Raw genomic sequence first — 22,846 nt, forward strand, 5'->3', positions numbered from 1 at the left:
GATCCTGGCAACCCTAGGATAAAGGCAGTTCTAGGGCTTCAAGGAAAGAGGCTCCCTTCTCAAACCAGGGGCTGTTGCACTGGAGGATTCCTCTGGTGGCTTTCCACAATTAAAAGAAATAGGGGGCATGGATGGCCATAGAACAGAAGGGCTTTGCCCATTTGCAGCAATGGCTTGTATGACTGCAGGAAGCTGGAAAAAAACTTGCCACCTTTACCTCTTCGGCTTTTTAACCACCATTCAGGCAGAATTTGCTTTGTAGAGGCCAGAAAAAGGGTACAGCACAATTTAGTTCTACAAACCAGACCCTGGCACTAACACCATCACTGGGGGGGGGGCTGGTAAATACTTCAAATGTGCATGTTTAGATTGCAAGCCTGTGGGCAGAGTTTGCCTTTTTTGGAAAAAATGTACTTTTTGTACAGAACTGTGCATGGTTGTTCAGATACTTTGCAAACTGTTTTCTTCTTATTATAGAATAATATTTGTATCTCTGTTCTCCACTTACAAGTCCTTGATCAAATTTATGTATTTCCAGAAAAGGTCATCACAGCTATTCAGTTCAGATGGCAGTGCAAGGCTGTACTGTTGACAAGGGCTCCTGCTTGCCTTGGTTTTAATTGCTCTGTCCGAAGATGGGTTTTGGTTGTTGTTTTTTAACTTGTCAGGTTCTAATTGGTTTTAAATTGTGTGATTTTATTGTAAACTACTTTGAACAACAAGGAAAAGTTGTACAGAGATACAGTAAACATCTTTTAGGCATGGCGTATGGGTCACTGGGTTGTGGGGGAGAGGTAGTTGTGAATTTCCTGCATTGTGCAGGGGGTTGGACTAGATGACCCTGGTGGTCCCTTCTGACTCTATGATTCTATAAACAAACTGGTGTCTGGACATTATTAAAATAGAGAATTATTGGCTGCTCAGTTCCGAGAGTATGTCGGCGCAAAGCAAAATATTAAAACCTCTCATCAAACGGAAGCCCATACATAGGGTTTCCAGCCTCCAGGTACTAGCTGGCGATCTCCTGCTATTACAACTGGTCTCCAGCTGATAAGTTCACCTGGAGAAAATGGCTGGTTTGGCAATTGGACTCAATGGCATTGAAGTCCCTCCCTTCCCCCAAACCCCACCCTCCTCAGGCTCCGCCCCAAAAACCTCCCGCCAGTGGCAAAGAGGGACCTGGCAATCCTACCTATGCAAGGCCAATTCATATTTGTTCAGTTGTAGGGCCAAAAGATTGTCAGTAAATCTGAATTTCATATTGTGATGAGAGTTATGAATATATTTTGTCACCAGTTGTGCAACACAAGAGTCCCACTACTACTCAGTCTGATTTAAAATCAAACAGACAGGAATTCCTGCTAAAAATGAAGCCAGAACATTTGCCCAATTCTGCTTTATGCAATTAACTTTATCAAAAATGGAAGAAATTAAATCTGGAGGAAACTGATTCGATGTCCCCATCAAAACAATTGTGTATAAAATTCAACGAAGTAAATTTGGAATTATCATACCTATATTGTGAATGCTCCTTTGAAACAGTCACCTTCAGTAAATTAAAGACCAATGAGTGACTAACACATATTAAGACTAGGGTTGCCAGCTCCGGGTGGGGAAATACCCTGAGATTTTTGGGGTGAAGCCTGAGGAAGGCAGGGTTTGGGGATAGGAGGGATTTCAATGCCATAGAGTCCAATTGCCAAAGCAGCCATTTTCTCCAGGTGAACTGATCTCTATTGGCTTGAGATCAGTTGAAATAGCAGGACAGCTCCAGCTAGTACCTGGTGGTTGGCAACCCTAATCAAGACTCATTGGTCCACATTAAGAGTCAACTCTCCACATCATTTCTCATTACTGTACTTGAGTAAAAATAGTGACTGGATCCAAGGCAGCCATTATGGGCAGTTTTGCTCATGGAAGGTAAGCTCCATAATTTCCCCTTTGTATTTCATATGGGTGCTTGTGTACCACAATTCAAGGGTTGCCAGCACTCAGAGACAGCTTTTGAGATGAGGTGGAGTACTACCAAAAACAGGAAAAAGCCATTCTACCCATGTCTTCCTGTATGCCACCCTTTAAGTTCAAGTCAACTCTTCCTCTGCGTTGACATGAATGCAACATTCCTGGAAATATATTAGGTTTAGAATACATTAAAGCTTGTAACCAAGCCAGGGAAGTTTCCTCCTGTTCATCCTCCTACTCAGACAGCCTTTACACACACTGGAGGAATTTTTCCAGGGATACAAAGAGAAAAAGATTTTCACTTGTCACCTTGTTTTCTGTCAGTTAAAACCAAAGCCTAAAGCAAAACAAAAAACAAACAAAAAACTGTAATTTTCCTAGAATGAATAGCAAACTGCCAATTTAACCACAGGCTCTTATATTAATAAGGAAAAAACACATTTACTGTAGTTAATCCAACACTAACCACAGTAAATTATGCACCAATACAGTTACAGTTCAATACAGTTCAACTAACATGAACAGCTCTCATGATAGCTAAAGCCATGACAAGGGACCCTAGTGCTGTTCTGAGATGATATGAACTTTAGTACAGCAAAGGCAACACATATTGCTCTATTGTAATATCTTACACTTTACTGTGTCAAAGCAAGTTCCTCTAGGGCAATAAATTCTTAGAAACTGAATGACAGGAGGAGAACGATTGCATGCTTGCAACACAGTGGCTAACACTGTTTTGCAGCTCTCGTTAGAATGATTCCAACAACACGTTTGCTTTTTCAGAATGCCATTGTCACCAGGTTCCTAACACACATTTACTTGGGATTAAGCTTCACTGATCTCAATGGAATTTACTTCCTAGGGTATTCTGGTCTTCATAACCGAAAACATGATGGTAACCTGGCTGTGTTTGGAGAAAATGGCCACTTTGGCAATTAGACTCTATGGCATTGAAGCCCCTCCCCAAACCCGCCCTCCTCAGGCTCCACCCAAAAAACCTCCCGCCGGTGGTGAAGAGGGACCTGGTAACCCTAGGCACAAGAGCAACTATACATACATACTATATATAGCAACTATACATATTGCTCCATACAAGATCTGTGCAATGGTACCATATTGACATAGAGCACATTGTGGATGCACTTAGGCCTCTCAATTAACCACTGTCATACCACTTACCTAAAACTATCACAGAAAGGAGAGGGGAGACCAAAGTGAAGCCAGTCAGCCCAAGTCGACAACTATCAAGAACATCTGCATGGATCCCTGCAGGACCACAGCAAAGGGCTTTTAACACTTACACCCAGATTTACAAGGGGTGGCCAGAAAGAAAGGGGCAATAGTTCCTACTTTTAATGAATTAGTTCATGGAGCTAAAACTGTAATGCATTTGAGCTTTCACAAGGCATTAGCTTCTTCTTGGTACAGCAGCTGCCATTAGCAATCTGTGATCTTTCTAGATGTATGTAAACCATGACTAACCTAATATCTAAGGGCACTCCTTTGGCATTCGTAAGGCTTTGATTGCCACAAGAAATATGAAGCCCCAAACACTATAACTACCAGCTTTTCAAAGTTAAGAGCCAAAATTAACACTTAGTGACTTGTAAAGGGGACAATGATCATAGAAAGAAAACCCACATGACCTGTGGTCTTGAAGGCTACATGAGAGTGTGGATGTGTGTAAGCAGTCAGTCAGTTTTTTGGTTTTCCAATTATGTTTTTTCCATTGCTTGTTTATAGAACCTGCCCTTCATACTTTAGATTATCCCATGCAAACTTCCGTAACTTTTTATCTGGGATCTTAAGACTTTTGTCCACTAACAGAATGTGTTAAAGATGACTTTTAAGTGCTCAAACTAGGCATTTAAATTTTTAAAAAAGATTTGCCACCCAGTCCAACCAAAAGGCTTTTAAGAGGAGTTAAGAAAAATATAGCATTGTAATATTTTCTGGATGGGTAATGGCGACATTGGAAAGGTTATTTCCAGAGAATGGAGAAGTTCACGTAGCCTGCCCTTAAACCATCTTTCAATATTCTCCACCATCTTGAGAGGAGAAGAGCAATACCAACAGCAATATCAACTCTATGGTAAAGTCCAGGAGGAAGCCAGAAAGGGATGGTCAAACCTACCACAGGTAAGTTGTTTCTGAGAAAGGCCCTTAATGATAGGGTTGCCAAGTCCCTCTCTGCCACTGGCGGGAGATTTTTGGGGCGGAGCCTGAGGAGGGTGGGGTTTGGGGAGGGACTTCAATGCCATTGAGTCCAATTGGCAAAGCTACCGTTTTCTCCAGGTGAACTGATCTCTATCAGCTGGAGATCAGTTGTAATAGCGGGAGATCTCCAGCTAATACTTGGTGGTTGGCAACCCTACCATATGATGAATTTTATGTTGTGTCACTATAACATCTTGTATCAAGTACTGCTAACAAAGCAGACAGATTTAAAAAGTATGGTTGCATGCAAATATTATTATTCTATCTTCAGACTCAATCTCTAAAAGCACTATCTGGGACTGTTCTAGAATATAACAATCTGACCAGATATAAACCATCAAGAACAAGGAGAAGCTAATAGGAGGCTCATCTAAGTTTAGGGACAAGACAGCAAACAAAGTAACTATTTTAAGAAGCAGAACAGTAGGCTAGTAAAATATTTTGGGATTGGTTTGGTAAAGACCCACAGGGTGTAATAGGGTAAATTATGATCTATTGAAGAATAACAATATAGAGAACTGAATTATGCTAGAACTATCCTGCTCTGATAAAATATCTGATTATGATTAATTTATGCTCAGATTATATTTATTTAATTCATTGTTTATATCAAGGATGCTTTGCAAGCATTGCATAGTATGATTTATTTATATGAGCTGGCAAGAAGATGTGAGCTCCACAAGATTGCAAAGAGCTCTCTTCTGGAATATAAAGATATACCTAGGAGGCTATACAAGTACTGTAGGGTCATCGGCCTGTTGAAGATTCAGTACCTCTATGGCAGGATACAGAACAGCATACAATAAAATTGGTATTTCGGCTCATTACCTTAGCTCTTTTTGTTGATTCAGTATGTTGGTATGTGGTCATTCTTAATCAAATTTAATGACATGAGAGAAATACAGCAGAAACTTAAAGTTACCTCTAATGCCTATAATTCAATGCTAGCAAACTGACTGCAAAACAATATAGTATGTTATAGGAAATCAATGAAGCTCATAGATTTAAGAATCCCATTCAAGTTACTAAAGTATCCCTGTTGTAGTAGTGTCGGGGAGACGGAGGCTGTGGGGGCACCCACAGGACTATGGCTTCAGCCAGGCTGAGAACTTCCTGCTCTGCTTAATGGGTTGGGAATGAGATGTTGTCAGAGAACATGAGAGTGGTTTGTATGCAGCAGCATCACCCATTTGGAAGGTTGCCTACCTTGTTTCACAATATTATCCTACCCAAGGCACTCAAAAAAAGTTTATGTAACGTGCTATATTCTAAATAATTAGTTTTGAATTTGACTTTGCATCCAGTACTTGTGCCCTGCAGAAAGATTCCATTTCAAAACATCACACCATAAAGTCTGATGCAATAGAATAATCAAGTCTTTCCACTAAGGAAAAAAAAATTTCTGGGTCATTATGTCCCTTTAGCCAAGAAGGATCATCCTTGTGCCATTACATTTAGCCTACAGCTTCAAATACGTATCATTTATTTCCTGCCCCAGTTCTGTGAGTTTCAGTGTGCAGAATAATGCTCTGCAAATTCAGCTGTTGTTCCCCTAGGGTTGCCAACCGCCAGGTACTAGCTGGAGATCTCCTGCTACTACAACTGATCTCCAGCTGATACAGAGGAATTCATCTGGAGAAAATGGCCGGTATGGCAATGGGACTCTATGGCACGGAAGTCCCTCCCCTCCCCAAACCCCGCCCTCCTCGGGCTCCGCCTCCCAAACCTCAGGTGGCAAAGAGGGTCCTGGCAAGCCTATGTTCCCCACTGTAAAAGAAGTGTAAATAGGAAAACAACCTTTATATATACACCTCAGAATAATCATATTATTTTAACTCACAGCACATTGCCTAACACTTCTGTTTCATCTGAAGCACTGAATTAGTATCAAATTAAAATTCACTTCAGTGATTGTCTTTCCCAGTTAAGAAGAGGCCCCTTCTCAGAAAAAGCTCAGCTCTAGAGTGCCTTGGAATTGCCTGTATGCAAACAAATCAAACTGCAATCTAACTATAAGAAACCAGCAACAAGGCTAGCCTGAATTAACATCTTTCACATCACTTACCACCTGATCCTTACTGAAAATTCTGGGGGTTGAATTAGGGATCTCCTGTGTGCCAAGCAGATGTTTTAACCCTGAGCCACAACCCTTCCCCATAGAAGGAGCCATGACTTCCTTAATGGCAGTGCTAAGATTAGGGAATTCCCTTTCCTACAAGCCACATTTTGATACTTTCCTCTTAGTTTCTATGAAACTGGTTAAGACGATTTTACTGTGGCATGATTTTGGCTTGGCATGTCTTGATTTCCAGTTATATAGAATCAATTCTGGTTGTGTTTCTGTCTTATACAACCCAGCTGTTTTTTAACATTTTATCATTTACCTATCTTGCCAGGATTCCACTTTTTTATCGCCTTGATTTATTATGGTTTGAAAAGGTATTTTAAACTGGTTTTCTTGTTATTGTAAGCCACTTTGGGTGCCCTGTGACCAAAGCGAGAGTTTTATTTATTCATTATTCCACTGGCATTTACATACTTCTAGATAAGACTGGGTCATTATACCACATTGTAACAATTTATAAATCATTCTTGGACTCACAAGAATGGAGCCTTTGACCTATTACCAGTGGTAGCTGCTTCAGCTTGCTTGTCTGTGGATATCACCTGGGCCCCAGTAATGATGCATGTGTGCAGGGGTGAGCATTTCTTATTCAGTGGTATTTATGGGCTGCCAGATAGTATGATTGTTACTGTGTGTTCAGAAGATTGCCATTTGAGAGTCCAAGAACAATTTATAAATTGTTACAATGGGGTATAATGACCAGTCTTATCTAGATGTAAATACCAGTAGAATAATGAAGATAGGTAAATGATAACATGTTAAAAAACAGCTGGGTTGTATTAGACAGAAACACAACCAGAATTGATTTTATATGATGGGAAATCAAGACATGCCAAGCCAAAATCCATGCCACAGTAAAATCGTCTGTCATCCTGCCTTTGGCTTTTTCCCGCCCTTCCTCCCCTGTGTTGGTTATTGTTAATTGAATTTTTATGTTGTTAAGCAGTGTTAGCATGGGACTGGTTCAGTTTTGAAAAGGGTGGCCTGAATGCCCCCCTTTCTTCATATCGGGGATCCCAATAAGGGATTTGGGGGGAGGCTTGGGTGGGACACGCCCAGCTTGGGTGGTGAACTGGTTGCCTCCTTCCAAGTGGTGGGGGGAACAACCTAGTGGCTCACAGCCAGGTAAATCCCAGGATCGCCATCCCAGGTGTCTCCCAGCGGACTCGCTGGGAGTGGTGTGGTGCCATCGACCACAGTGAGGCTGGTCGATGTTCCTTAACCAGTTACCATGCTACGCCAATTCATCTTCAACTGTTGGCCATTTTATCCAAAAGATTGTTGGATTCCAATGATTGTATGTGTATTAATGTGCTGGGGTTGTCTAGCCTCCCCTCATACCTTATTTGGCCCTAGGCTGGCAACCAAAGTTCACTACTTTATTTAAATATATTCATACTCCACATTTCTCCTCTCCAACGGGAGCAGAAAGTCACATAACATTTTCCTCTCCTCCATTTTATCCTTACAACTCTATGAGGTATGTTAGGCTGAGAGTGTTACCCAAAGTCACCCAGCAGCAAGCTTCCATGGCAGCCATAGCATACAGGGGATTAGAACCAGGGTGTCCTAGACACACTCTAACCTCTGCACCACACTGACTATCTTTTCTCTTGGTGCTACAGATTAGGAAAACGACCATATGTTTCATTTAACTTTCCTTTACACTTAATTATATAAGCACAAGAGGGGACCTGCAAGGACTTGTGGGAGTAATCTCATTTTCCCGCCTTCCCCACTATTTCCTCTTTTCCTTTTCTGAAAACCCCCAAAGCCTCTCCCCTTTTCCTGCATCCTTCTCCCCTTCCCACGCAACAGCCAACTTACATTTATTTGCCCCTTCAGGTTTTCCTCTCCCCCCGCAGCAGTCTCTACCTAGGAAAGCTATGAGCCCAGTTGTGTAGTGCTGGCCACTGGGCCAGCCCCACTTGCATGGTAGGGACCCCTCAAGGACTTGTGTGGGGGCACCTCACTTTCCCCTCTATCCTCCTTTTCACACTATTTCCTATTTCCCTCCTCCTGGAAACTCCCATATCCTCTCCCCTTTCCCTCCCTCATTCTTGCCTTCTCAGCCATTCACCAATCTACCTTTTATCTGCCTCCCATCTTCAGCTATATTCATTATTTTTTTACTTCATTTATACCTTGCTTTTCTCCTCACTGGAGATCAAAACAGTTTACATTATTCTCCTCTCCTTTTTGTCTCCTCACAACAGCCCTGTGAGGCAAATCAGGAGGAAAGTACATGACTAGCCCACAGTCACCCAGTGAGCTTCCACAGCAAGATAGAAATTCAAAACTGGGTCTCCCAGACTTTACTCTGAAGCTCTAACTTCTACACCATACTAGCTTTCACAGGGTGCCTACTGTTGAAGAGTCATGCAAGTCAGGTGGTATCAAGTCACCCAGTGGTTGCTGTCACACCTTCCTCTGATTAATCTTCCCTCAAAGGCCAAAACAGCCCTGGAAAAGACCCTGCCCCTCCCCCTGCCCTTTACTCAAAGAAACCAAATCTTGGAATGCTGTGGCTGCCAAGCAATGGCCACTGAGGAAATCCATTTGTTAAAGCTACAGGTGCTCCTTTTACCATACTTTTTTTAAGCAACAATGTATTTTTTTTAGATTTCAGATTTTTAAAAAATTGATTTAACTTTATTAAGAAACAACAATAGAGGAAACACAAAAGAAAAAATTTAAGTTACAATTGAGATCTAAAAATCAAACAATGTCAAAATTTCTTCACTGAGACTTTCAAACTATACAAAGAATAGTTGTATCTTCTCAATTTACTTTGACTTCCCAAGCTTACGCTGGTTGATATTCATCTCTCTCGATTATATCAAGCATTTTATGAATTACTCTACATTAAAACAATTGTGAATAGAAAAAACTGTCATAATAAACCAATACCTAAATAAAATTTGTCTTAAGACTCATAAATTTGTGTAGTCCAATCATATTTTCAAACCATATTTTAAGTTGATATAATTTTGAAATGGCATCCATGCTGAGTCATATTTATCCAAGTTTTTATCCTCGTAAAGAGCAGTCAACCTAGTGGACTCTTTGTAATCCAAAAGTTTAAAGATCCAATCTTCCTTCTTGGGAACCTTGCTGTTCTTTCATTTCTGAGCAAAAGTTATTCTTTACAGGAGTGAAGGTAGGGGGTTATACCTATAAATACAGAGCTTATGCAGACGATTTATTGTTATTTACTGAGAATCCAGTAGATGATTATAAATATATTGAACAAGCTTTACAAGATTTTGGCCATATTTCAGGTCTTCAAATAAAGAACAAAAAGTCTAAGATTATGGAAATTAATCTCAGTAACAAAGAAAAACAAAAACTATCCCAATTATCAAAATAGACATAGTTCAAAAAATTAGATATCTTGGAATTTGGTTCACAAAGCACAATGCAGACTTATTTAAAAATAATTATATTAAACTTATAAATAGAATCAAAGAAGAGTTAAGTTCTTGGAACAGCCTTAAGATTTCCTTTATGGGGAAGATTGCAGTTGTAAAAATGAATATTCTCCCTAAATTTCTATTTTTATTTCAAACTATTCCAATACCGATAAATGGACTAAGATGTTATTAAGATTTGTATGGGGAAATAAGAAAGCAAGAATAAAATATTTGAACTTAATCAATGATAAATCTAGAGGAGGTTTAAATTTTCCAGACTTAAACCTTTATTATGAAGCAGCTTGCGTGACATGAGTAAGAGAATGGATCATTCTAAAAAATAAAAAGCTACTTAACTTAGAGGTAAAAGGGAAAAGCTTTGGTTGGCATGCATATCTTTTTGATAATAAAATTTTGGCTGAAAATTTTTTATTAGAAAAAGTTTATTTAAAATTTGGGATAAATATATATTAAATTTCAAAAATAAAATACCACTCTGGACTGATCCTATAGATAGGATAAATAGATTACATATATATCCCACTTCATATAACCTGAAATACAGAGACATACTTTATGTATATAATAAAGAAATTATCTTAAAAACTAGAGAAGATATAATCTGTTGCAGCAAAGATTGGTATTTATACAGACAATTTCAGGAATTATTCAAATCAGATTCAAAAAGGGACATTAATCATCAAAAATCATGGTTAGAAAAAGAAATAATTGAAAAAGAAGATAAATTTCTATCGAAATTCTATAAATTTCTTCTTATGTTAGTGACAGAGTAAGAAGTAGTAAAAGAAACCATGGTGAAATGGGCCCAAGCTATAGGGCAGAATATAAATATGTCTCAATGGGAAAAAAGCTGGAATCAAACACAAAAATTCACTCCTTGTATTAGTCTAAAAGAAAATTACTACAAAATGTTTTATAGGTGGCATTATTCGCCAAGAAGACTACACAGGTTTTATAATAGAACTCCATCACACTGCTGGAAATGTAGAAAGAAAGAAGCAAACTATATACACATGTGGTGGGAGTGTAAAAAAGCTAAAAAGTTTTGGTCAATGATTAATCAAGAATTAAGATGCTAAAAATTAATATTAAAAAGAGTATTCCTTTATATCTTTTGAATATTATTGATAAAGCAATATATGCTGATGATACGGTCTTTCTTATGTATGCTATAGATTTCAGATTTTTGTGCAAACTTGGGACATTATTCAGGTTTGCAGAAAAATTTGTCTTGCCATTCACAGCTCCAATCACCAGATTTAAGTACCCTCAAATTTAGCCAACTCTGCTATCTGAATATACAGAACGGATACCTGCAAAACCCATGGGGGGTATCCTAATCCCCCCCTTGGCTAAGCATGAGCAGCTCCACCCCCCACCTTTGAGCCTGGAACTTCTCCTGATGTCCTCCACCACTGTGGATGGGCCCAGACATTGTGGCAACTGTGCGTGGAGCCTCTCCCAATGTCCTCTGCAGCCGGGCCCAAAATGTAAGTTAGGCTGACAGATAGCAACTATCCCAAGGTAAGCTTCATGCCAAACTGGGGATTTGAATCCAAGTCCCCATCAGACACTCTAAGCTGGCTCCTAACTCAGCGAATGGCATCAACTGATGATCACAGTATAAATAAGCATTCGCTTTATCAGCGCAGCCTGATTGAACTATATTCTTTTATTAATTGAAGCATTCATACCATGCTTTTCTCTTGGCTCATGTGAAACAGCTGCTAGAAACACAGACCTCATTAAATAGAATTACAAGAGCCCAGAACGCAGAGAGATTACACAGTGTAGCAAAATTCATTGTAAAGTACATTTTCAGAAATACACCCCTGTCACACACAGACTGCTATCAAAGGTGTTACTGTGGATGTGCTATCTTTCTCTTTTTAAAATATTCCAACATCCCTTTAATTTCCAAAATGCTCTAGGGAACAACTCCTCCCCATGCCCTGAATAAGTGCAGTATGCTCTGCACACAGCTTGCTTTATGACTAACATTAAAGGACGATCAACTGAATATTTTCTCAATACCTAAGGAAGAGATGAAACCCATATAACCATGGGTTTGAAAGTTTGATTACAATCAGCTTTGGATGGCTTCACCAGCCTCATGTATCAGTGTGAAAAGATTGTGGTATGTTGCAACCAATTTGTATCTTTGTCTTAACTTTGCTACTGTAGCATTGGCATGAAGCTCAGAGATAACTTGGGCACTCAAGCTGCGACAACGCTGAACCCTGAAGTATTCCTACAAAGTCGATGTGACCGTTCTATGGCAGGCTGTCTATAGATTCCAGATCTAGAATGTGCACAACAGCAGATGCCACGCTTGTCAACCCCACACATGCAAAGAGCACAACGATCCAACTTTTTGCAGTAATTGTTACAGGTCCATGATCAACATGCACAAATCCATGCAAACAGCAATCTTACAAACCACAAACAACAACCTGGAAAAGTCATGTCCCAGATAAATCTTTGCATGTCAGACAGCACGTACCGGATACCGGAGGGGGAAAACAGTGTTTTCCTCACCTACTTACCTGTGTTTGCCTTGATGTTCTCCCTTAAGAACTGCCCGCTGGAAAGATGCTGGAGGCCAAAGTGCTTGGCGATCCTCTCGCACACTGTTCCTTTTCCAGAACCCGGGGGTCCCAGGACAACGGCTCGCAAAAGCCTCGCAGCCATTGAGATCTATCTGGCAAGAGAAAGAAACAACAGTCGGAACCACAACGGACACCAAACCGCGCAAGAGCCCCACGGCACACTGTCTTTCCAGGCCACTGTACAGTAAAAGCGATTCTCCCACTCTTCTAATGCCGGATCAGAGCTCCATGGAGCATAAAGAAAAACACCCCATCTTTCAATCCATCCCAAACCCACAGAGTAAATCCCGCTTTCCTTCTTACTCCCAACCATAGTTACTCACCAAAAGTTTATCCTTCCTCCCCCCTTACCTCTGGAGAGCAAGAAGGAATGCTCATCACAATCTAGAGGGTGGGGAGGAGAAGGAACAGCGAGCGACGGTTTATCATGCCTTAAGCCTTCCTGTCAGGCTGAGTAAAAAATGAATGTGCAAAGCAGAGGAGATGCAGAGGTGCAAAGTTTAAATGAGAACTATACATCCCCCCCCTTTTTTTTTGCACGTGGGCCAGCCTCCCCAAATGCCAACGGTAGGGCAGAATGTGACAGCAGTCCAGCACACAAAAAGACTTCCTCTGGGTTCGGTAGAATAGAATGCTAAACCTACCGTCCGTCAAAACACCGGAACACTAAGCAACCCAGAACACTGATTGGGTTTAAGAGTTGTCTAGAAATCTCCCGGGAGACTTCTGGACTGTTAAGGGATGGGTGGGTAGAGAAATACTTCCCGTTCTTTGCCTTTCCTCAAAACTGTTCACAAGTGCACACGCCCTGCTTTAAACGACTACCCTGCTAGGGAATGGGGGTAAAGCAGTCAACTCACCACTTCTTTCGAGCGTTACAAAAGAGGGGGGGTGGAGAGAATCCCAAGGAAAATAAGCCTGCAAAATGGCGTTTTAAAATATTTTTCACATGTTACCTATCGGTCCCCTCCCCGTCAAAATTAACAGAGAGTAATGCTTCTCGCTTGCTAGCCCACGGGTCCGCCTGCGCCTTTAAGAGAAGAGACCCAGTCTCTTTGCAAACGCAAATTGCTCTTCTCAATTACTCAGCCCGTTCGCACGCAGGAATAACCCCAGCCCATCATCAGGGGAAAGAAATACCAGTGGTAGAGAACAGCCGAGTGAACCTCGCCCCCCCCCCCCCATGGAGCAAGGAACGTTAGGAATTGTAGTCCTGAGCTTTAATTTTCCGAGAGCCTCTTTGCCTGCACCGCTACACAAATAGACTACATATCCCATCAGCCATTAAATGTAGACGCTATCCCGCCCTTCTCCACCCACCTTCTCATAGGACGGGATGAACAGAGTGGAAATATAGGTGTAACTGGGCAAAGTGTCATTTTTAAAATGGGGGAGCTATTTCATGCGTACGTTTTAACCAAAAGCAAGCAGCTTGGAGGTGGGCTTAGTTGTCTTTACTGTTTTAGCAAAAAAAATATTTCTTTAAAATAGCCTAAGCTTTAATATCTTTGCTAATAAACAGGGGTTCCTTTCAGCCCTAAATCACAGCACCATGGTGGAAGTTGTGGGTAGTGGGTCCACCTACTGGCAATTAAAGACAGTAAAAGCAGTATGTATGTAAAGGGACGTCTAATCGCAGCCGACTTATGGTGACCCCTTTTGGGGTTTTCAGGGCAAGAGACTAACAGAGGTGGTTTGCCAGTGCCTTCCTCTGCACAGCAACCCTGGTGGTCTCCCATCACAAATACTAACCAGAGCTGACCCTGCTTAGCTTCTCAGATCTGACAAGATCAGGCTAGCCTGGGCCATCCAGGTCAGGGCAGTAAAAGCAGAGTAAAGTGCAAAAATGTGCATCATGGCTACTCAGAAGTAAGTCCCGTTGACTTAAATGTCAGTTTGCTTATAAAGTATGAGGTTTATACAAAGTATGAATCTCTAAGGGACAGTGTTGACCTGGCCTGTGGTAAAATATCCTGTCTCTTTAATAGAGGCTTAATGTATGGAAAATAGGCAATTGAATCTTTTCATGGTAGAGAGATAATTAATATTACCTGGCATTAACAGGCAATTATGCCTCAATTAAAGAGAAAATACTTTTTTTTCCTCCAGGAAAATTGGAAACCATACTTAAGGAAACTCCTAGCAAATCCATAGTGTAGGACTATGAAAGAACTTATAATCAACAAATACAATTACAGTTGGAAGTGGGCTCTACTTTGAGAAAGTTCATATTGGAATAAAGTCTTGTTAGGAAGGTGACATAAGAGTCCTATTTGCTTTTGCACCAACAAATTCTGGGGACCCTCTGCCCAAAAATATATCTCCCAGGTTTTTAAAACTGAGGGATTTCACTTTGACTAATGCACATTTTATATCTTGGTATGCTCGTTTTTATACATGTATTGAACTGTATACTAGCAGGTGGGGTCATCTGCTAAAACTGGGGGGTAAGATATTCAAAACAGATAAAAGGAAGTATTTCTTCACACAACGCATGATTAAATTGTGGAACTCCCTGCCGCAGGATGTGGTGATGGCTGCCAACTTGGAAGGCTTTAAGAGGGGAGTGGACATGTTCATGGAGGAAAGGGCTATCTATGACTACAAGTAATAATGGTTACTAGTCATTATGCACACCTATTATCTCCAGGATCAGAGGAGCATGTCTATTAAATTAGGTGCTGTGGAACACAGACAGGATAATGTTGCTGCAGTTGTCTTGTTGGTGGGCTTCCTAGTTGGCCACTGTGTGAACAGACTGTTGGACTTGATGGACCTTTGTCTGATCCAGCATGGCTTTTCTTATGTAACAATGTTTTTCTTATTTAATATAAATTCAATTTTCTGTAGATATTTTGGCAAATTTTGGATGAAAAGCACAGGTTCTTTCTGCAGTTTCAGCCCTAAAAGGCAATTGGACTCCTCTATATCAATGTCTACTGGTATTGTCAGGGAAAAGTGCAAAAATCCCTAGCTACACTTCATTAGTTACTTAAAGCACCAAACTGAGAAGTACTCGAAATCATCCATTAACATCGGTTCTGCCATGGCCTTTGCCTACCAATTTAGTAAGTGTGTACATACCACTCATTATCATACAGATAAATACACCACTCCTTTGGCCATGTGCATCAAGAATGTGCACACAGCATACCCCTTATACATATGGAACTACCTAGACTACCCCTTTTATACACTTATCACTCCTTTATTTATTTAGAAAATGTATATGCCACTTCTCCAGAGACTTTCTCAAGATGTAAAATATGATAAAATCATGAAATTAAAATTAAAATTAACAAAAACCAGTTAAAAAGCTAACAAACTTTAGTAATAATGGTTCAAGCACAATACCATTGTAGATTTTGCATCAACAAAGCTATTAAGAAGGGAAACAGAAAATTTCTTAGAAAATGCTAAGCAAATTCTCTTTAAAAAAAAAGTATCTGCAAAGTCATTTATTGCCATTCATCTATCATCTGATTATCTTTGGAGGGTTAACATTTTTGTGCAATTTTAAACTTTTCAGATGAAAACAGTGAGGCTCATAAGGAGCTTTGCTGTACTGTTTCATATAGCTGACCACTGAAAAATACTGACAACTACTGCCAATTGGCACAAATACTTGAAATTTTACTGAGGTTTGGAAAGACACCTCCATGCCCTTCTAGGGTTTGGAGAGGTATGTCAGTGTTTCATTGACTGCTCTTTCCCTTTTCTGTGTTTACTTATTTGCTCTATTTATACCCCACTTTTCTTTCCATTGGGGATCCATAATGGCTTGTGTCTGTATGTATGGTTCAAGGGGAAACAAGTACCTTGTGAAGCTTGGAGTTCCCCGGGCTCCTGAACTGCATGTTCCTATTGGCTACTGGGGTTATCCTCCCCAATCACGGACATGGGGGGGAGTGGCCGCAGGTGGTCAAGTGGGCATATAAGCAGGGGTCCGGTCACAGTAGTTAGTTATGTTCTGCCTGTTCTTAATAAAGCGTTGATGTTGGAACTCCGTCTCTGTTCTTCGTGTATTGCCCACGTGACATAACAGCTTACAACATTATTCTCTGTTTTATTCTCACAAGGCTGAGAGTGTTTGACCAGCCCAAGGTTAACCAGCAAGCATCCATTGCATAGCGGGAATTCAGACCTGGGTTTCCTGATTCTAACTACTATGCCATACTGGCTCTCTTCTTGGCAATCATAATTTTAATTAATTGCAACAACAGTATCAGTTGACTTACAATGTAATCCCTAGAACACTTTTTTGGGCATAAGCCCTGCTGAATAGAGCTGAGAAGTATTATGAGGAGACCCCCCTCTTCCTTAGCATTGCTTTCTTAGTCTTCTTCTGATTTTGGTATAGCCATTCTTCTACCACACTCAGCTTTGTAATCAGTTAATGTTGGGTTGATTAATTCCCATGCAGCACAGGCCCATATTTAATGTAATAGATAAGAAGATCTGAGTCACAACATTTAGGTTTGTCCCGTACATAACGATTGTGGATAGAATGGTTTTTAAGAGGCCATTTGTCCAGCTACTTCAGCTTGTTGCCAAAGACCATAATCAGTGTTTGTTTTTATTACATTTGAGTCCAGTAGCACCTTAGAGACCAACAGGTTTTCAGGGTATAAGCTTTCGAGAGTTTTGTCTCTCAAAAACTTATACCCTGAAAATCTTTTTGGCCTTTAAGGTGCAAATGAACTCAACTCTAACTGTTCTACTGCCGACCAGCATAGTTACCCTCTGAAACTGTCTTGTTTGGTTCTAGAAACATCTAGCAAGTAGATATATTTCCCAAGATTAATCGTAGCATAAATTCCTGCTTTAAGTGCAGTTGAATGTTTGTGGCTAAGAGTCATATGGGAGGAACAAATAGCAACTTATTCACTGTATTAATGAACATTCTCCAGCATCCTCTCCTGTTACATGAAGTAGGTTGTTCCCACCACTGAAGGAAAGCAATTCAGGACCATTCTATTCAGTATTCTACTTGCCAAAGCCTATGCATTTTTACTCTGAAGTAACAATTACCTCAATGAGCCCCATGGCGCAGAGTGGTAAGCTGCAGTACTGCAGTCCAAGCTCTGCTCACGACCTGAGTTCAATCCCAACAGAAGTTGGTTTCAAGTAGCCGGCTCAAGGTTGACTCAGCCTTCCATCCTTCTGAGGTCGGAAAAATGAGTACCCAGCTTGCTGGGGGTAAAGGGAAGATGACTGGGGAAGGCACTGGCAAACCACCCCGTAAACAAAGTCTGCCTAGTAAATGTGACGTCACCCCATGGGTCAGGAATGACCCGGTGCTTGCACAGGGGACCTTTACCTTTTAACAATTGCCTCCATGCCCAGAAAATCCTCGCCAGCTTATGCCTACAAATCAAACTACTATTAAACAACTCTAGAGGTGGCCTGAAAAATTGGCAACCACATAGCCAGAAGGCTAACTCAAGAGATTAGAACTGAGAATGTTTTAATGGCTTAATTTAGTTTTGGGAGAACTGTTTGGATGTCCCTGTGCATAGCTGCCTAAATTTTCAGAAGGCTGATGTGATGGCACAAGGCTGCTTCTTCTTTAGCCCTACAATTTCTGCTCAAAATAATTAAATTATTAGAAGGATGTGATTTGACTCTCCAAAGTACCTTTTGTGTGTGTGTGTGAAGTGCCGTCAAGTCGCTTCCAACTCATGGCGACCCTATGAATGAAAGTCCTCCAAAATGTCCTATCTTTGACAGCCTTGCTCAGATCCTGCAAATTGAAGGCTGTGTTTTCTTTTATTGAGTCAATCCATCTCTTGTTGGGTCTTCCTCTTTTCCTCTGCCCTCATCTTTTCCTAGCATGACTGTCTTTTCCAGTGACTCTTGTCGTCTCATGACGTGATGAAAATACGATAGCCTCAGTTTAGTCATTTTAGCTTCTAGGGTCAGTTCAGGCTTGATTTGATCTATAACCCACTGATTTGTTTTTTTGGCAGTCCATGGAATCCATAACACTCTCCTCCAACACCACATTTCAAAGGAATCTATTTTCTTCCTATCAGCTTTCTTCACTGTCCAGCTTTCACACCCATACATAGTAATAGGAAAGTACCTTTTAGTCTGATGCTTATTTTGTTAATTTATTTCTGGGGGGAAATGAGAGAATGCAAATATGATATATTTTTGGGATAAATATCTCGAAAGGACATTTTTTACAAATAAATAAGTCCTGAACCTCTCCCACCATGTGGGAAAGAGAGCCTTGTGCGCCATGTGCTGCATCTCATCTAAGAGGGCAAGAGTATGTTGTAGAATGCAGTGTTAAAATCTGCCCTAGAAGCATTCGGGTAGAGGTTTGGGAACCTGGAACTAAAACCTTGAAGAGTACCAATTAGTCTGCTGCCAAAATTACTGACTAAAGATTCCTTTCGTGCATTTGAGCAAGTGTGCCCTAGGCCATGAAACACTTCAACAAATCTCCCAGTCTTTTATGCCATAAGACACTTCCTTGCTTGTGATGAAGGGTCACACTTTTATTAGCACTATTGCTGTTGCTATTCTATAGCTCTTTGACCAACAACATAATTTATTCGTATGTTTTCATTGTTATTGTTGAGAACTACAGAGATACCTGACAGGCCCCAGATGTTTCTTTCCACCACCACCTTTTCTTTTGTTCACTCTTGCCAGCATGGTGTAGCGACCCAGCATGGTGTAGTGGTTAAGAGCGGTGGTTTGGAGCGGTGGACTCTGATCTGGAGAACCGGGTTTGATTCCCCACTCCTCCACATGAGCGGCGGAGGCTAATCTGGTGAACTGGATTTGTTTCCCCACTCCTACACAATGAAGCCAGCTGGGTGACCTTGGGGAAGTTACAGTTCACTTAGAGCTCTCTCAGCCTCACCTACCTCACAGGATGTCTGTTGTGGGGAGGGGAAGGTGATTGTAAGCAGGTTTGAGTCTCCCTTAAGTGGTAGAGAAAGTCGGCATATAAAAACCAACTCTTCTTCTTCTTCCCGCCGTTCTTTGCAGTAAGGCTAAAGCAGCCTCTCTCACTTCTTTTTTTCCCTTTAAGCACTTTTCTCCTGACTGTTAACATAGAAGCAGATTTCTTAGGAAGTAAGAAATCATGAGCCATTCCATATTTAAATTTCCTTAGTTGTATAGATGAGGAATTCTGATCCATTGTTTTTTAAGCCCCTGCAATATTTTGATGTGACAATCAGTAACCCGCTGAAATTCTCATCTCCATAGATGCCAAGCAGACAGGCATGTCATTATGGAGAAAGGTTGCTGTTTTGGGATTAGATCATTCTTTTAAACCAAACCCTGTAACTAGTTAGTTATATTGAATTGTGAAATGCTCCAAAAAGGAATCCTACTGTTTCCCCCCCTTTGGCATTAATTAAAAAACCTGTTAGTGCTGGTTCCCTAGGAGCCTGTTCCTTACTTGATGAATGTTGCATCCAGTGCATGAGTAATATGAGCCATCAAAATCAAACACCAGAAGCAGAACTTAATAGCCCCCTGGAATAATCTGAGTGCTTTTTGATGGAGTCAGTTCACACATTCCAGTGTATCATGTTATAAATAACAGTCATTTTATAAAGCAAGCCTTTAGAATTGTAATGCCACTTTTGGGGAGGAGGAGAGTGAAATTTAATTTGCGCTGATCTTCTATGGCATCACATCGCAGAAACCTAGGGAGCGCGCGGCGTTTCTTTCCAGGCTGAACCAGTTCGGTTTTGATACCATCCTAACTGCCACCGATGCCATGATAGCAACTGAGAAGCGCCTACGTGATGTAGAGGTAGGGCGCTTTCGCAGCTAACAAATTGCGCCGGCTTCCAAGCGATGCTCCGCGCGTTGGCCAAGCGCCACCCTCCCTCGGCTGCAAGGGGGGCCCAAGGATGCCGCTTTGTGTACGCTGATCCGAAGTTGTCTCCCTCCTTTTTGTTTGGCTCTTTTTCTGGTCATGAGACCCGGAAGTTTTTTTTTTTGTGTGTGTGTGTGTGTGTGTGGTTTTTTTTTTTTTTTTTAATTTCTATCACATCACATGGCAGTGTGTGAGAGATATAATAAAAACAGAAAAATGGCGACAGTCACGTTGTGGCGAGTCTATTGCTGCGTCATTAGATAATCTTCATGCCAAGATCGCTAAGAACAAAGAAAAAAAGAGAGGGGGTAGAAGACGCGGCTGGAAAGGTGGGTGGGCAGAAGGCAGCGGCTTGTGGGAGAGTTGGGGGGGGGGAATCAGGGAGGGGACGAGCGAGTGTGTTTATTTCAGGGCGTTGCAACCTGGCGTCCCAATTCCCGAGCTGCCCGCTCTCAATTCACCTTTAGGCTGCGCTGGACAGCCCAGCTAGAGGTTGGTTGATTTTTATATGGAGGAAAACATTTTTGGGGGGGGGTGCCTGGGGGGAGGGAAGGGGGGAGGCGGCTCTTGGATCGCGTTTCCGAACCACGACCACCCCCTTGAAAGAAGCGCGATCGCCCGTGGCGGCGTCCAGCTGGAGAAGCTGGGTTTGGTTGACAAGCGTCCCGCGACTCCAGCGGGCGGCTCTGCTCTAACCACCGGGCGCTCCGGCCTCAGCCGCACTTTAGAGACGGGAGCTGCGAAAAAACAAAAACAAAAAAGACAACTGGGGCGGGGGGACGACGACGCGAGCGCTGGGGAGGGGAGGGAAGGGGACGGCATGGGAGTCTTGTCCCGTCGCCGGTGGCTCAAGGCGTTGATGTTTGGATGCGGTCGAGCGCGGCGCTCTCCGCTACTTGTGGCGATGGGGGGCAGAGAGGAGGTGTGGGGAGCGCGCCGGAGGGAGGGAGCGAGGGTGGGTGGGTGGGTGCGTGCCTGGGTGCCTTTTCCAAACGTGGCGCACTCTTATTTTCTTGGCGACTCCTGGCGCGGCTCCCTTCCAGTCAAGTGATTGTAAATATAGCCTGGATGTTGTTGACATGAAGCAGCTAGAGGGAGGAGCCTGCGGAGGAGGAGGAAGAGGAAGACGGAGGAGGCTCCGGGCTGGCTGGGGTGAGTATCCCGAAAGGAGGAGCCAGCGCTGGAAGCTGTTTGGTCGGTTCCAGGTTGGCTCGGCGAAGAGCCCCTCCCGGCGGTTGCCTGGCAGATTTCTCCTCGGCTGCTAAGGGGGTCCAAGCCGGCCTTCTTGGAGGTGCTCGATTGGTTCACACGGGCGGTTGCTGGGGCCCCCTACGCCGCCAATGGACCGGGCAAGCTTTGATTTTCCGGCCCCACAAACGGTTGCTAGTCGTTTCTGTTGCCCTTCTTAGTGCCTAGCACAGAGATGGCCAGAATCGTTCCCTGCCATGCGTGGGGGGGGGGGGCATAAAAAGCAGCCCGTGATTCAATTATTATTGGGACCGTTTGGTTTTTATACCTCGCCTGCCAAACTCGGAGGAGACGGGTTGAGATGCGGAAATCGGCATCTGCGAGTCGCCAGATCTGAACCCAGAGAGAGGGAGCCTGTGCCTTTAAGAGAGGCTCCAGCTTCTCCTGCCCCGTTGCTCCCTCTCGCCAGCCTTCCAGCTAGCTATAGTGCAAAGCGAAAATCGTGCTTGCTGCGGAAGCCAGGAAGGAAGTAAAGGTCTGGGGAAGGAAGCATCAGAATTGCTGCAGATGGTCACATGGGATCTCCAGGTGGGCAACTGACAACCTGGCATTTATAGCTTGACTCTATGACATTTGTAAATGCAAAGGAATTTTACAGGTGCAGCTTGTAATGACTAGAGTGCATCAACTAAAAGTCCATTCTCTGCAGGATCTTTAATGCTAAAGGCTACAGATGTCCCTGGTGTAAGCTGTAAGAGTCCTTGTTTAGTATGTATCCTTACATTAATAAAGCAATGAGTTTTATGGTTGTCTGAAGAGGAAGACCTGTGTTTGTCTTGCTCAGAAACCTGTGCTATCCACTGTGCTATGCTGGCCCTTTCAGGCTTACTTTTTAAACAGAACCATCCAAGGCATGCCAGCTGAAGCTGTGTACATTTGCTAGGAAGACAGCTAAGTTTATTGGAACTCATTCCCTGTTCATAGAATTCCAACCTTTACAAGTGTTCTCAGTGCGGTGTCTTAGCTCTGCAAATCATGTCATCAGCAATCAACTCATTTCTCACCGGTTCAGTTACTACAGCCAGCTTCTACATATCTGGGATTGAGAGAAAGTTTGGTTTCTAGGCACCTTTCATTTGAGAAATGGACTACAGGGATGATCAAAACCTCTCAATCTTAACCTTGACCATTCCAGGGACAAGGTAGTCATCATGTCAGGAAGAGCATTTTTAAGTAATAGGGCTGCCAGGTCCCTCTTCGCCACCAGTGGGAGGTTTTTGTGGCAGAGCCTGAGGAGGGTGGGGTTGGGGAGGGACTTCAATGCCATAGAGTCCAACTGCCAAAGCGGCCATTTTCTCCAGGGGAACTGACCTCTGTCGGCTGGGGATCAGTTGTAATAGCAGGAGATCTCCAGCTAGTACTTGGAGGTTGGCAACCCTATTAAGTAAGTAGCAGCAGAGGG

General features: G+C 42.3%; 1 protein-coding gene across 1 annotated transcript in view; it reads right to left on the minus strand.

Moving 5' to 3' along the window:
- Positions 1 to 13,235, minus strand: part of AK4 (adenylate kinase 4) — a 37,789-nt gene extending 24,554 nt beyond the window's left edge. Inside the window, exons 1-2 of the mRNA XM_056845459.1 lie at positions 13,208 to 13,235; positions 12,285 to 12,439 (exon numbers count right to left, since the gene is read on the minus strand). Of these exons, the coding sequence (XP_056701437.1) occupies positions 12,285 to 12,429 (145 nt within the window). The 5' untranslated portion in view covers positions 12,430 to 12,439; positions 13,208 to 13,235. The remainder of the gene's footprint in view (positions 1 to 12,284; positions 12,440 to 13,207) is intronic.
- Positions 13,236 to 22,846: the final 9,611 nt, after the last annotated feature.

Source organism: Euleptes europaea, chromosome 2 (genome assembly GCF_029931775.1).
Source record: "Euleptes europaea isolate rEulEur1 chromosome 2, rEulEur1.hap1, whole genome shotgun sequence".
NCBI lineage: Eukaryota > Metazoa > Chordata > Lepidosauria > Squamata > Sphaerodactylidae > Euleptes > Euleptes europaea.